General features: G+C 36.4%; 1 protein-coding gene across 4 annotated transcripts in view; it reads right to left on the reverse strand.

The window, feature by feature from the left end:
• Positions 1-16,846, reverse strand: part of ZEB1 (zinc finger E-box binding homeobox 1) — a 128,985-nt gene that overhangs the window by 9,926 nt on the left and 102,213 nt on the right. For all 4 annotated transcript variants that reach the window (XM_068934430.1, XM_068934432.1, XM_068934431.1 and 1 more), the window contains 3 exons: positions 10,890-10,952; positions 8,986-9,147; positions 5,548-5,750 (listed from right to left, as the gene is read on the reverse strand). In XM_068934430.1, the coding sequence (XP_068790531.1) occupies positions 5,548-5,750; positions 8,986-9,147; positions 10,890-10,952 (428 nt within the window). The remainder of the gene's footprint in view (positions 1-5,547; positions 5,751-8,985; positions 9,148-10,889; positions 10,953-16,846) is intronic.

Below are 16,846 nucleotides of genomic sequence, written 5' to 3' on the forward strand. Positions count from 1 at the left end.
AGGTTCAAACTCCTCTTTAAGTCGAGCTAGCTTTGCAAAAGCTTATACTACCCGCATTTGGAAGCAGCTGCAGATTTTTGGTAATTGTGGCAAATATTTTCATACACTCATTAATAGAGCTATTCAGGTACTCTGGGGAAACGGTCTGCATATAGGCAGTTACCGCAGATCGGCTGACGTAAGTGAACTTCCCCATACGTGAAACTGTAGCGCGGGGCTCTTATACCTATTCCAGGCTGCTGTAGTGGGCAGCACGCCGAGCAGAAACCGAGCGCTGAGACTATTCTCTGAGTGAAAGCATCTCGACTGGAGACTGAGATCTGTGTTGGAGAAGTGGGGCTGAGTGAAAAAGGCAGGATGATGCTCATATTCTGATTATGACTTTTGATCCTAAGAGCATTTTGCTATGCAATTCACTGGGTCGGCAAGCTTGAGCACTCTGCTATGAGATACACCGTCCAAATCATCAAAGCTCCTATTTTATAGGCTGTACTCCTTTATATGTTACAGATGCTAACGGATGACAGAAATTGAAATAAGATGATCTAAATCGTTTCTAACTACTCTAAATATAATACTCATTACTATGACACAGGCTGGTAGGGTTAGGAGACAGGATCAACCAAATTCCCAGTCAGCTCAACAAAGGACTGCTAGCAGAAGTCCATATCCCGCAGCTCTTAAATACGGGACAGCAAAGCACATTGCAGGAGAGACAGTAACTTGGAAAAAGGGTCCCACTGTTTTCCTCCAGCACCTTCTCTACTCCTGTTTCTGCTTCTGCCTACATCTAACAATATTTATTTAGCACATGGAATTTTATAAAGGACAATCACCTATAAATAGGTGATTAATCTTTGCATCTTCAAAGTTTTGCAAAATTATTAAGCATTCAGTAGACATTTTTACTATTTTCATAAAAGATTTCATGGTATTTCCTGCACATACCATATTTGAAGACTTAACAAATGGTCTCTTTTACCATTATTCCTCTGAGCCTTTTTCAGCAAAGGTCAACGTGTTTTTCCATAGCAAATCCAGGGCAGACCTGTCTACTTTTAAAATGGGTCCATTTCTTGTTGATCTTAAATGTGGGGAACTAAGTATCTTGTCTACATTTGTTCCTTCCCTGCAACAAAGGGGCGCAAAATTTTTCTTGAGGAGAGCTTATTTTCCACTGGGGACTGTAAGTGACAGCAAGTATTTTGAAAGAAGATGCCAAGTAGCAGCAACAATGGAATCAGTGCTCCTAAGGACAGTAATATATTTGATTCTTTGTAGAAGCAAAGGCATTATACTGATCTAAATATTGACCTTAATTCTGACACAACCTCAAAGAAAATGTAGTTGTGGCTCCCAAAAACATTAATAACTCCCTGAGAGAGAAAGAAAAGAAAAAACTATATCCTTAAAAGTAACTTTAAAACTGATGAACTGGAAATTGTATTTTAGTCCGTGTTTCTAATTAGAAACTCCATAGCTGATCATAATGATAGGACAAAGATAAGGCTACACCTGAACTACAATTTACCATGATTTAGATTATTGTTAAGTTCAACCTTAACTTTGCTTTGAATTTTCTAATTATTCTTTCTGAAATATGTACTTTTCTATAACATTTTCACACGTTAGATTCTGAGATACATTCAACCACAACTCTAATTTAACATTTTTTCACTATATAACAAATAAGGCTAAGGAAATATTCTGCTATTTCATACTAGGAGTTTTTCTAAGCAGAAAATTCCTTGTGTGGAGTGTGGCAGTGTCTCAAAGAACATCCCTAGCACAGCACACTCTTCCTTGTTTCTACCACAACACCCTGTCTTCACTCCCAAATACTGCTGATACAAATAAAGAAGTATTTCCCGTCCTCTAGTCAAATGCAGTAAGTCCTTAAACAGAACAGGCACACTTGCAAAACTCCTCAGTGGGTGAAAGAAGTTCACATCCCTTGGGACGAGCATTTGTTCAAGTTGATATTTTTACCTTCGAGCAGCTCCAGTCCCAATCTGCATTGTCTCCTGTCTATCTTCCTTCAAATCTCTGCAGTGAGCTCTCCACTCTTCCCTCATTTGCACTTGACCCTTATTGCTTGGGTTTATCAGCTAACTTTTGCTAGTCCACACATCTTCTGAGCTTTGCTTCACTAAGTACCTTGAAGATGATGTTCTAGAAGACTGTGCCTGTCTGACTGCATTTTCCTTTCATGAGCTAACTTCACTGAGTCGAGAAAACCACGTTAGGATTTACTTAAGCCTGCAAAGAATCAGATACTGCTGTTTGACTTGAGATTATACAGTTAAAGGATCTCAGCATACATACAGCTACTGCAGATGCTAGACTAGATAAATATTAATACTAAATATTATTGCATGCATTCAATCTTTCAAAATGTTTTTGTTCCCGTCTCAAAACTCCAGTGTTCTGCTTCCAAGGCAGGGAAGCTCACATTCCTCTTACCAAATTCTGAATGAGTTTTTCATAGCTATTAGCTGTTTTGAGCTTTCTGCTAGGTAGCATTTCCATATATTTTGCCTTAACATATCATATTTGTAATTCTTTATTCAGCTTTCTTTTAAAAAGAAAAAACTGTAAGAGAACAATTAATCTGGGACATCCTCAGAGCTACTCTCCAGCATTTTCTTCAAAAATAACTGAGAAATGCCTCTTCTCTAAAGTACTATCCTCCATACTCTTTCTCCTTCTCAGTTTCAAGTGTTTTTCTCTCTTTCAGTACTCTTAAACTCACATTTTCGTGCCTCTGATGTGTGATGTATTTTCTGTATATGGCTGTTGTTTTCTGCACATTAAAGAACTAACCTCAGCATTCCCAGAATAACACTCCATATTACTTTTAGGACTGAAGTAAGTAATATCAGCATTACGGTCTGTTACCAGCCACTGATACTGCTCTGCATCAAATGTTTACTGGGTTTTAGACTTAAGTTAAATCGTTTCATGCCAGAGAACTGTAACTAATGAATGGTAATCTTGCTAAGTTTGTTGGAAAACAGAAATTACAGGTGCCAAGGTCTTCAAGACCCATCTTTATGTCCATGGCAATGTGAAACTTTAATAGACTAGATCATTCATTTAATAGACTAGATCATTCATTGATTGTTGAGAAAAAAAAAATAAAAACACTTTTTCAGACTGCAACACCGTTTCTGATGCTTTACATGTGAAAGCAGATGACACAGGCACCATTGACTCCTACCAACTCTGAACTGGTGTGGGAGCTGCCCTACCAGCAGCCGGAGGAGTTGCCAGGGAAGCCGGGGAAGGGTGCGAGGGAGGGATGCAGGAGAAGGTGCAGCAACAGCTTTCAGCTCTCTGCGGGAGCAGAGTAGCAGCAAAGTTTGGCATGTTCCCCCCTTCCCCAGAGGAAGGTTCAGCAGGGGCACACCTTCTTCCACCACCTTTCCTGCACTAGAAACCATCTTGACTCACCGCTTCCTTTTACAGAACAACTACAAAATTATCACATGCTGGTCATTTATCAGCTAACAGAAAGTTATCTAAGGAAAAAAAACATTAAACATTAACTTTTGAAGATGTAGCTGTCTAAGATTCAAAAACAGGCGGTCTACATTTCGCTAATAATAAAAAGTAGTTTTTCCTTCACACAAATGACATGATCATGTATATGAACAGGCAGCCAATTTGGACATATGACAGCTTTGTGTCAATAACATAAACAAATAATTATTTCAATTGCAAGTAATATGAACTATTGTAGTTTTGATTCTGGTGAATATTTTAAAGAAAATCACACGTAAACCGGTGCAATGTTGAGTTCCATACACTCCATAGAAACGACATTCCTGTTTATCGAATATAGTCATGGGTCTTCAAAAGTGTAAGGCTATTAATATATCTTAAACATCGCCTGCAGCAATAAAATTTAAGTATCCCTTTATACTAATTTTTCTGAGTTTGTTTACTTGCTAGATATTTTTTCTCCTTTCACTCAAACTGTCAGCAAAAATAGCAATTCTGTTCCTTCCAACTTCTTTCTTCTTCTGGTTTTAGGCTTCTAGTTGAAAAAAATTGAAAATAAATTACCCAGATTACTACTTAAAATAAATTTTGGTAGTTTACAGTGACCAGAATATACAACAAGCATTCATAGATTTCATAGGTAGAAATATATGCTATATATAAGATGAGAATACCTTTAAAGTGGAAGCCAAACCAGTAAGAGAATGAGACAGGCACGGATGGGAAATACTTTTAAATAAACAAGAACCACCCTGCCAGATAATATCTGGTTTGAGGTTATTCCAGACCCTGTGAGAAAGTAATATCCTTGCAGCAGGATGGTTGATACTTCTTGTAATAATTTTTCCTAATTTAATTTACCTGTGAGTGTGAACACTCAGGTATAAAACTGCACAGCACATTTTAAAGCCTGTTAAAAATGGACTTCATGATGATTTGTAGAACAGAGGTTAACATGCAAGATGTAAAAGAGTATCTCCTGTATTTTAAGTTATAGCTTTTCAGTTTAATGAAAGTTCTGCTCTTCTGCAAGAAACAGTAAAGGAACTTTCCATTTACTTCCTTTTGTATCTTTCTGCAACGTTTCTCTCCTGTTTCCTCTCTGAAGAGTCTCCATCTTTTCAGTCTGTCGTCAGAAGGGATCACTATCTCTCACCTATCTCTCTAAAGCAGTGGTGGACCATATAGTCTTTTAAAAAATTTTTTTCCCCTGGGATAATTCCTCTCTGTTTCAATGATTTTAATTGGTTCCTGAGCCTGAGAGTGGCTCAGATAAGCTATGGAAGCAGGTAGTGGAGAGGGATGACGGGAAATAATGGAGATAAAAGAAGAAAAGAAAAATAGGGAGAGGGGAACAGAGCCTCAGGACTTTCAGTAGTAACGACTGGCTAACTTACAGAAGGAAGGCATTTCAATGGACCATGCCCTCAAGTCAACCCATGATTCACAAAAAACAAGCTCAGAATAACTTCAACCCTTCCTGTTGCCTTATTTAGTATTGAAACATTGTGTATTCTATGCACAAATAATTATTTGTAAATTGCCTTATAACAAGGATCGCATTTACAAACTAAATTTCACAGTTCAAGCAAATGAATCGACACAATGGTTTTGTCTCTTTCAGGTGAAAATGGACACCTTTAATTCTGTATTTGCCAAATAGGATTTATGAAATAAAAATTTAACCGTTTCAGGTAAGATCTAAGACTAAATTTGCAAGAGGCGCAACTCATGTATTATTAGCCAATGGACAGAAAAAAGCAGTTAACTGTAAGTGCAATAAAGTACTTCTAAAACCAAACATTTATATGCAACGGTGCTACTAAGATGAATGAAAGCAAAAGAATTTAGACTTCATCCTTCGCTAGCTAGGGAAAAAGTCTGACTTCAGCAATAAGTTTGTCCAGTAGGTGCTACAGGATTGGGACTTCAGCATATGGACAATCTGATAGTAACATCCTATGTGCTCCGTATTTTTGCTTACATACCAAACTGCAGTGTTGTTACAGAGGACGATGAATACTTAACTCAAATGCCACTTACTTGATCTCTTCCTGATTTGTGTGACGTCATGTGGCGGTCAAGCTGTGTTCGATATGCAAACGTGTAACTGCATAAGGAGCAACTAAAGTTATCTTCATTCTTTTCATGGCGATATTTAATGTGTTCCTTCAGAGAGGTGAAACGTTTGTACCCTCTATCGCAATATGGGCAAGTAAGCAGTTGGGAAAATGCATCTGGCGTTCCTACACAGCAAAGAAAACATACCACGTTTAAATAAGCTGTAAACTCCAAGCTTGTTAACATCAATAAGCATACTTTACATAGACAATATGACTGTAAGAAAACTGGTGGAAGCTGCATATGTGTTTTAGGAAAGGAATAATGACTATTTAGACTTTTTTCACAGTCATTAAGTTACTACTTATGGGACGCTTGCTTCAGCGTACATTGGAGAACACCAGCACAATATTATTACCCAAAACTACCTCTCTCGCAGTTAGTCTGTTAGACTTTCAAAACCAGTTCTACAGTATCTGCATATGTATTTTTGATTAAAATATAGTCTGAAAATTGTAAAATGTGGTTTCAGTCTTTCTAGATCTGGTTAGCCCAACCACTGGCAATCCTGAAATCATGCCTACAAATCAATTTGTCCTTGAAACATCTAACAGTCATCCTGACAAGAATATTTATTAGAAGTCATTGTTCAAGAAATTTTGACTCATTTCTTCCCATCAACATATATTTATCCTCCACAAATAGTAACTTGTCCTATGCTTAGAAAAACAAATTTCAAAAGCTTTTTAAAAAATTTTCTCTACAGATTACAAAAGTGTGTTATACAGATAATATTCTAAATAGATAGAGAGTTCTATACCGATAACAAGGGTGTGCTTACATAAATGCATGGTTTGCTGTATTTGATCAGGCTATCAATCTATAAGGTGTGATACATTCCTCTGACCCTTCCGATCTTTCATGCTTTAAGGGAAACGGAAGGCAAATTCTGCAAAAATGCACTGATCCAACTGTGCTGAGTTAAGAGTAGGAGGGGAAGGTGGAATGGGTTCACAGGTTACCTATCACCTTATGCCCTGAAGCGTAAGGTGCACATTTGTACAGACTGTCACTTTAAGCTGCAGAACTATATGCATTGCTAATACTAAAAAAATTAACCAGTACTTTAGAAAGTACTTCTGAATTATTTATCTGGATGACCTCTTTTGGCAGTTATCACCACAGATTGATTATATGCTCCATGAAGTAGCGATTCCTTTTGTTTGTGGGAATTTACTGGCTTTTTACTGAACATGCCATTGCTCTTGCAACAGCGGACAAGGCAAATGAGAAGAGCCAGACGAGTTTTCATTATTATCAAAAAATAACCCCTTCCCTTTCAAGTAGGTTCTTTTTCACTCTTCACAGTAACAGGTTAGGCAATGCTCTATTTCTCTGCTTTCTGTGCTGTTCTATGCCTTGTAAGTCTCTGCTTTTCCTGGATTAGGAAGGATGTCCAAAAATTAATGTGTGTAGATGGAGTATGCTCCCTTCAATTCATTTTTTTTTCACTTAACAATTCATTTTACATGACAAAAAGAATACTTCACTTCAGCACAAATACACCTCAGTGGAAATTTCAAAAGCATGTTGGCTTAAGTTCTGTTTCCACTGAAGCAAATGAGGAAATGGCAGTTTCACAAAACACATTATTAAAGACCCTAGTTCTCCGTCACTTCATTTCACCAGTTGCCAGGTTTGCAAGTATATGACATGAGCATATATCACTATTTTCTTGGTATTTTCTGTTCTAAATGATTAAAACATTGAACATCATTGTTTGACATCGTGATTCTCAGAATTCTTCAATGTGAATTGCCTGGCCGAGCTATAATTTACATTATTACTACAAAAGTGTATTTTTAATGATTACATGGAAAGCATATTGCAAGTCTGTAAAACTAATTTGACAATCTATGCCACTGCAACCATAGCTTAAAATTTTAAATCATTTAAATTATAATTTTAAGAGGTCACTCTTGAGCATATATCTTACCTGAATTCTGGAAAACTTCTAATGGAAAACACAAAATATTAGGCCTTATTTCTGTATATAAATAGGCAGGTACACAGTTTAAGTTTCACAGGTTCATTGACTTAATTTTTTGCTAAAATCTCTAATAGCATAAAACCTCTGAAATAACAGAACAAATTTATTAGCATTACCCCATTCACTGTCCTCCCTTAGACTTCAATACAATAATACAGCTACAATGAGATTTTGCCTTCCATCAAATACATGTTTTTACATTTTTTAAACAATTAGAACACAAAGTCTCCTATCCCTTTATGCAGGAAGTTCAATTATTTTGAAAAGCTTACATCTCTTCCTCTATAGCAATGAACTTCAATCAAGTAACGGTCTGGTTGAAACTCTGCAGTTGCTGTGTTTCTACACCTCAGAAAGCAGCACAGATTACAAATGCAATCTGAACAGGTGGGTTTTCAAATCTGTGTCTCATGATGAATAAACGAGTAAAGTATGACTTATCTTCTCACTTCAAAATAAGATTTTAAGCATGAAACTTCCTTAGAGAAAAATAGATCTCTATTTAAATCTAAAACTCTACTACTAAATTTGCTTCCTAGTTGTTTTAAAATAATCAGATATAGAACAATGACTTGTAAAATACAAATACATAACACTGGAAGAATTAGCTAACTAAAGGTAAATATAAGTCACAATAAAGTAAAAATGTTCTCATTTCATGTTGAATATTTGCAAAGTCTATTGGAAAGTCAGCATCTCATAACGGGCTACCATTAAGAAAAATAGCAAGTCATTATTCTATTTCACATAAAGATTTTTCTGTAAACAGTATTTCTTCTTTCTCCTTTGCTGTCTTTTCAGGAGGAAACCCAAGGACTGTCACAGACTTGCTAGCTAATAAAAAAACCTCTATCTAACAGATTCGCTTTGGCTTTTTGCTTAAAAATGTTAAAAAAAAAAAAAAAGAGACATTATAAAACCCCCTAAATAAAAAAAAAAAACACATTCTCTTCATTCCATCCAATTATATTTAATACCACATTGTGTTCTGTTCTTTCATGTAATGCTACTGAATGCATTTAGGACAGTTTGATTATATATTCCCCATTACTGAAGATTATCATTTAGGCATTTATATAACTGATCCCAGTTACCAAGTCAAACTTTAATTCTGGTTAAATATATCAAACAATTCTCTGATGACTTAAATAAAAATAAAATACTGGATTTTAAATCTATGGATGTCTAGTTTTAGAAAATAAATATTATTTTTGAATCATGATCCCATTATCTCATAATTATTGAAGTTAGAAGTTCATTTTTTTCAAAAGCTACATGTACGTGCATTCTTGTCTTTTAAAATAAAACAGAACTTAGGGATCAAGTGCAATTAGTGTAGTTCATTTCTTAAAAACTGCTGAGATTTTTACCATTTTCATCCTGACCGCTAGCTTCTGGTGTGCCTTGTCTCTGGTCCTCCTCAGGTGCTTCAGGGTAAATAACAGCTGTATCTTCTTGCTGAAGGAATTCTTCGACATTAGGGTCATGGTTTTGTTCATTTTCTGCATCTGAATCACATTCATCTTCTTTTACTAAGAGTACAGAACAAGATACAAGACATCAAGTGAAACCTTTAAAATGTAATATATACATCATCTATAGGGATTCACGTTTGCAAATGATCCACCATCTAAGGATTTCAAAGCCCTTTACAAATACTAGTACAGCATTCCTAAGGCCAAGCCCTCTAGGCTGCAGCAATATGCCAAGTTTTAAAACAGAGATACTGTGGCTTAATGACATTACAGAAGCTCACTAAAATCATAGTTTGCCTCTTTAACTTAGTGCATTTATATCATTTTAGATTTATCTGTTCCCCTCAACTTCCCTACAAATCCTGAATACAATTAATGATGATTCAGTCCTAGTATTTTGAAGGACAGCTTACAGTTTCAGGTCCTTTCGCTCCTACGTTTTTAAGAGTGAACTCTTTGCCTTTAAGACATATTTTTTAATGTTATTTAAGACCTGTTCATTACTGCAAGCCTGGAGGACACATTAAAATTTTGTGTAACAAGTTTGCTGGCTGAAATGCACCAAGCCTGAGCTTTGAGTGGCTTGCTCTCCACAGCTGGAAATGGGTATCAAAAAGGTCGCTTCAGACCAGCTTAACATCCTTCAAAATCTTCTCAATTAAAATTAAAAAAAGAAAAACCCCCAAAGAACAACATTTAAAAACTGTATTTCAATGCTAACAAACAAGAAGTTAAATATTTTACTTAATATCTCACATGACAAATATTTACTAGCAAGTATTTGCTTAAATACATTTTTCAGAGTTTACTTTTCACCACTGTGAAACGTTCTGTGAGAGCTTTGGCTGTGGCACACTGAATCATGACAGACTTCCTCCCCTATTAATAATGTGAAGTATATTTTTAATACGAAGGGGAAACTTTACCATTCATCTCTCCGTGTGAAGTCTCATACTCAGTTTGCAATCTGACACGTTCAGGTGATTTTTATGACATGAGACAGTCCTTCTCATAAAGACTGTATCGTAACATACAGTGTAGCTCCTTGTCCTCTTTTGTGGGTTCCTCACTTTATAGCAACTAAAAAGAATTTGATAGTCTACAGTTGTAAATATATCTACCTACAGTTTTTTAAAATAGGGTGTACCCCTACAATATCTAACTATTTAATGTTAAAGGATTTAAAAAATAATGTATAGAAATCTTTCAAAAGAGCTGCATGACAATCCTTAAACTATACAATACAAATTTTTTCAGCGTTATCGAGAAAAATATAGCAAAATAACAAAGCATCTGTTTTGGTCTGATTCTGAAACTGAAGATACACATTTTATTTTACTTTCTGTGTAATATACTACAAATAGAGGAGGTGAAAACAAGATACAGTATTAACTCAAGGTTATTTTGGTATATTCTTTCAGCAGCTTAAGACACTATCTCTTGACCTGCAGCTGTTTTCTAAACAACTACGTATAAAATCAGTGATATTCCTCATTTTGCTCTTGTTCCTAAAGCCATCAGCAGATAAGCGGCTGCAGGGCCAGGGCAGGCAGCCCTCGTGCAGCAGGGCTGCTTTGTGCCACTTGTCAGCTACACCTCCGGCCCGAGGAAGTCTGAAAGGAGTCCAGCCTACTCTTTGTCAGCTGAAACAGTGCGGACAATTTAAGGCCTCAAGTGTGCAAGAGCAAAGCAGTTTATAAAGAAAAGTGGGAAAACCTCAAAGATTTCACAAGGATACTTACTTAGCCAAAAGTCAATAGCACTTTATGCATAAGGGACGCAGATTAACAAACAAGTACCTGTACATCCAACTTCATCTGTCTGAGCTTCAGGCCCCAGGATTTCCTTTGTTTCTTTGCCAGCTGAAATACGAAATTTCACAAAAATTAGAATGAACGTTAAAAAAAGAAATCATCTTAATATATTTGAGGAAGTGCCTCTTAAGCAATTGTTTCCCGTTCTGAACTCAAAGGATAACATTCTTGCAAAAATACAGATTTCTCTTTATTACAGCAGCGTGTAATCAGCTGCCACACAAAGATTTCCCTCGGTTAAAGAAATAAAATTTTAAGAGGGAGCAACAGTAAACACTGTTATTTGAAGACAGGCAAAAATAAGGACAGGATTGCTGTCAGGCGTCCACATTTTATAGTGTGTTTCTCCAGCAAATATGAAGTGAGCTACTTAAAAAATCCTATCCACAAATGCAGCTACCTGATACGCCAAAATATTATTTCCAGAAGCCAGAGTATCATAAGATTAAGTATCTTTATTTTTTCCAATTAGCAGTCTGGGAAACAACTGATAATTTGCCGGTACTGTCTGCAAACAGCTGCATAATACTTTCTCTTTCTTGAAATCTCTCTAGAAACCACTCACAGATTGTGGTGGTTTAAACAAACACTGACTTTAAACACACGCTCCCTACTTCACTTCACCTGCGTACTAGAAAAATGTTTCATAAAAGAGCATATATTGATTGCAACACCAAGGAAGAGTTTGCATGTTTTTAGGAGACTTCCACACAACTCTACAGCGCCCACCGCTCAAGTTTTGCTAGCCCCCGAACAGCACCGGGGAGCCACACAACCGGAACGGTCAAGCATGGGACACAGACATTTTAACTCACTACAGATTATTGGCTCAAATCAATAAATGACTAACGCTGTCCCTAACTTGCAGTGCTGGGCAGCCTTGTACTAGCAAGCTGATAGCAATAGGCAAATTCATCCTGGAAACGCTCCTGCTGCCATTTTTGTCAGTAACTGGCTTCTGGCAGAAGTGCACAGAAAAGCTCTGCTGGGAATTTCATGTGGTACTAGAATTGTAAAGAGTACTAGTTTTTGACTCCTTTATTAATAGTATACTACGGTAGGATATGTGTATGCATTAAGGGACAACAGCTATGTATCAATGGAAATGAAAGCATTACTTCAAATAAGTAAAGCATTATTTCATAGTTTCATTTCGAAGACTTCAGATGCTTCGGAGCAATACTGCAGAAAAAGCCTCAAGTGATAAATCCAACAGACCTCAAAAGGTGTGGAAGCAGATGCAATCATAAATAAGAAATATGCTTAAAAGGAACTGTAATACTTAAGCCTTACTCAAATTTTAATTACCATTGAGAAAAAAAATCAATACATATTTTATTGGTGAACACTGGATTGTGAAGCAGTCATATTCTGGGCTCATAACACCACAGATTTTGTTCAGAATTTGTAAGAGGGTTGATTATATGCAATGTAAATTTAAATCCGAAACTCAATTTCTTAGAAATATTTATGACACAAAACTCCACTATTTTTCTTCTTAAAAAGTTTGTGACTTTTCTCCCTTATAAAATCGGTTCTGTGGAAGTGGAGGAGGGAATATTAGTAAATTATGAATAACAGAAATTTAATTTATAGTGTTTATAGCAAAGTCTTCTGGCTTCAGAACAAATAAAAGCTGTACTTCCCAGGATAATGCCAAGGAATTTATGGTATTCAATGAAATGAAAACAATGAAATTAGAAATGAATTTAATTTCATTGAAATCTCAATGAAATTAAAAACAACCTCAGATCTAATAATCACAAACTCTTTGTTTGGTACTCTCTCTTCCCATTACCTGAAAGTGGGGTATAAGACAGGGACCTTTTCTAGATCTTCCTTAATGCTCTAGGGATAGTTAATAATGTGGTAACTGTCAAGTAAAGCTCCATCTTTATAGCAAAGTGTGTTCAGCATAAGAAGGCAACTTTGCATTTGTGTCCTCAGAAGCCAATCACCTCGCTGCAAATACAGCCTCTGTGAAGTGACATGGTGGCGGGGGAATAGTTTTTAAGATATTTTTCCATCAAATAGAAGTCAAAGCTCTGAATTCAGAAACACTTTGAGCTTTCTGCTGAATGATCACTTAAATGCAGCTCTCCACTCAGTAGCATCTGGGGCTTGAATATCCATCTTCACATTATACCTGGTCATAGATCATCATAAAGCATGTTGCCCAGGATCACAGAATCGCAGAAGGGCTGAGCTTGAGAGACCTCTGGAAATCATCTAATCCAATCTCCCTGCTCAAACAGGGTCACCTAGGGCACGTTGCCCAGGATGTTCTTGGACTTGTTCTACTTGCTCTTTTTAATTCCCATAATGTACAGAGGAATAGTAGTGGTAACGCTGAAAAAGCCCCGCTTGCTATTTTGAAGTAAGGACTAATAGCCATAATCTTAAAAATCTCTACAGCACTTGTTATTGTCATGAAATTAGAACCATCCAGCCATTCAGAAACTCTAAAATCACATAAAGCAAGGCCTCACTTTGAGGATGAGCGCCTGGACCTCCAACAGCCAATTCTTGAACTGTAGTACTACTCAAATCTGTTCTTTTCTGTATCTAACCATTACTTATGAACAGCTGCTTAGAGATGTGGTGGGACTTCCTAGAATCAAATGTTAATAATTTTCAGGTGACAGTGTACTAAGAGCGAATATGAATGACACTACCACTGTGTCATAGGCTGACTGTAAAGATCTGTGCACGGATAAGATACCTGATCAAATTTTAACCGCTAGCAAAATGGAAGTTTTGGTTGGAGGCAGAAAGATAAACTTTACTAAAGTTTCTTTCGCAGTGTTATCGTCAGAGATGGGAATAAATTCAAAAGCCCATCAAGAGTTTCCAACTTAAATTTTTTTGAGCTAATTTTCGGATACAGAACTTGCACACAGCAAACGCTATTTACCGCTATGCCTGGTTATCTGTGCCTGTAGATAAAAATTTGACCAAGAAGATGCTACGCTTCTTTAGCCTTTCTCCCCATCCCCTGCCCAAACGTAAACAATACATAATAGTGCAGCAACCTTCCTCAGCAACTTGGGACACTGAGGGAACACAATCCACCTGTACCATGTAGGCTCAATCTAAAATTTTATGAGTTAAAAGGAATTATTGAGCTCCAAAAGGAGCTTACACTAAAAATATAACTTCACTAAGTTTTTAAAGGTTACTACAGGGTTTGGACAATTTTTCTAAATTTTCAATTTTTCAAAACTATCTTAGCTCAAGGTCTAAGATCTCTCGTTTTCCTAAATATTTACAATACATAAATAATAATTTTTCAAGTATATAAATATAATAAGTCAATAGGATTTTAGCTTTTGTTTTTTTTAATTGCAGTATAGGTTTTAGTTTAAACTAAAGAGAAAAAAGAGCATATTACAGAATCATTACACACATGAATGCTGGCACACTGCCAACAACTTGTGCAGGATACACATGGTTCACTTCTTCAAACTTGTATGACTGTTTCAGTTAAACCTCTTGAGATACACACCTTATATTTAAAACACCTGTTCTGAAGGTCTTTTAGAAATTCAGTTAGAATGACTGGAAACGGAAGGAAACTCATCTGATAAAGAAGTTTTACGTATGTTGTTTCTATTCCTGTGCGTTTCTGAACAGAATAAATATGTAAAAAGCCCACTCTGTTGAGTTCAACTAAAATCAGTAACTTTCAGTACTACTTTAGTCATGAAACACAACTTATTAAAATTACTGCAGTATATGTTTTCTAAAAATAATCACCCATCTTTGAAGATAGTAGTAATGCTGCACAGGCATCTGCCCCAGTTTCTTTCTCTTTAAGACAAAGATCACGTATACCAACACCCTTTTCTTAAGATTTGCAATGTACAACCAAGACTAATGATATGCTTTTGAGCTAACACCTTTCTTCTATGAAAACCATAAGAAAGCGAGCAGAACTTTGCTACAGCAAATCAAAGCACCATGAAGCCTAAGTTAGCCTTTACTTCTCTCATGCAGCCATTGCCAGAAAATCAAATTTTTTAAAAAAATTTGCTATCAAACGAAAAATCCCCACACTGCTGCAAAGAGAAGTTTCAGAATAACCATAATTTTTACATATGAAATGATGCTGTTTTTAGCAAGCATGTATGACAACTGTTTAAATCTTTCGTCTGACCAACCAGTAATGAAAGCCTGTCGTAATAAAACACGGCCAAGGCAGAGAAAAGCATCTGCTAAGTGCTTAACGCTATAGATTATAATGGGTATGTGAAACTTTGCTGAAGAGAAATTATCACATAACGCCCAGTATAAAGTTATGATTTCCCATAAATTTATGTATTTGGAAATATATACAGAGAATAAGCTTAACAGTCAGGTCACCTGACTTTCTGACAAAACTTGCCCCCCAAAAGGCTGACATCATCTGGCATCACTTTCACAAAATAAGGTTGCCTGATGCTCTCAACAGAATGAAAGTGGAATTTAGTTCAAATGCTTCAATTTACCAAACAGACTTTAAAAGGTTAAAATGATACATTTGAAAGAAGAAGTCAAAATACATGCCATTGCATGTCTAGAATTCTGAAAAACTCCACAAATTGTCTCAGGCAAGATGCTGTGCTGTAACTATCTGTGGGTATGTCTGTGAGAAACGGTTAGCCTAGACCTGTACACAGGGGTCTTGATCCAGCACCTCTGTTATCCAGGGCTGTGGCTGGATGTCTTGTTTCAGGCTTCCCAAACCCTTGTCTGCGGTTCCAGAAACAGGCTATGTCCAGCCAATTTTTATGTAACTGCAATTCCCCATATACACCCTGCAGCAGAACAAAGATTTTGTAGGTGAACTCAGAAAATTACCCACCTAACTAATAATTTAGTTCCAAAGGTTCATTTTACTGCACAGTATACCTTGGCAGTAGCAGCTACATAAAAACTGGCTGAGTTGAAGCTATTTTTTGAACTCTCAGCTGCTGTCGCTCAGCTGGATTGTAGTTATTGACCATATGAATGCTTTCAGTTTGTTTTGATGTGTAGTCATGCAATTTGTCTTAAATCACCAGCTTTAACACGGTGGACGGTAAAGAACTGTGGTTCGAGTTCAGACACAAACAGGGACATACTTGAAAACATTGTTTCTTTCATGGGATAAAGGCATTCCATAAATGCATCCACTTACCCCAATTTAGCTCAAATGTAAGCATGCTGTGTGATGTTATTAAACTCAGTATCAGATCCCACAGAAAAATGGCTGATTTCCCGATTGCTTCAAATTTGCTGCCTCTAAGGCTGTCACATAAGATGTACAACATTTGCCTTCCTTCTAGTGTTTTAAAAACACAGATTCATTATGAATGAGATATCCAACTCTAAAACTAATAACCTGAAAATTTAATAAACATGAATGATGCTTTCTACCTCAAACAGTATCATTACTTTCTTCAAAGACTTTTTCCATCATCTCTGCTCTCTTAACCCTTTTTCTTTTTCAGGTGCTATATATTTTATTCTGGCCTTGTGTGGCAGGCGAAAAAGCAGGAACGGCCCCCAGGTAGAACATTACATCTGAGTGCTACTTTGTGTTGTGTTTTTTGCTTACTGCTTACTCCCCAAGAAACACTTGAACAAATCCTGAATCTTATTGGAAGCTATGGCGGAGGCCTGCCATTTAAAAGGACATGGAAAAACTGAAAGAAAGTTGAAAATTATCTGATCACACTTGAGAATGCTGTATCCACAGATTTGGATCACTTGATTAACAACAGAAATGGAATGAACGCATCTTGGAATCTGCCTCAAACATTAAATAAAAAACTTATAACAAATATATTTGTTATAAGCAGAAAATCTGACTCTTATTTGGTTGTAAATATTAGATGTTTATTGCTTTGATTCATTTTAGTAACAAAGTGAGCAAAAGATTCTATGGAATCTTTCCTTTTTAGGAACATTTTTCTACATGG

The sequence above is a fragment of the Struthio camelus genome, chromosome 2, assembly GCF_040807025.1.
Source record: "Struthio camelus isolate bStrCam1 chromosome 2, bStrCam1.hap1, whole genome shotgun sequence".
NCBI lineage: Eukaryota > Metazoa > Chordata > Aves > Struthioniformes > Struthionidae > Struthio > Struthio camelus.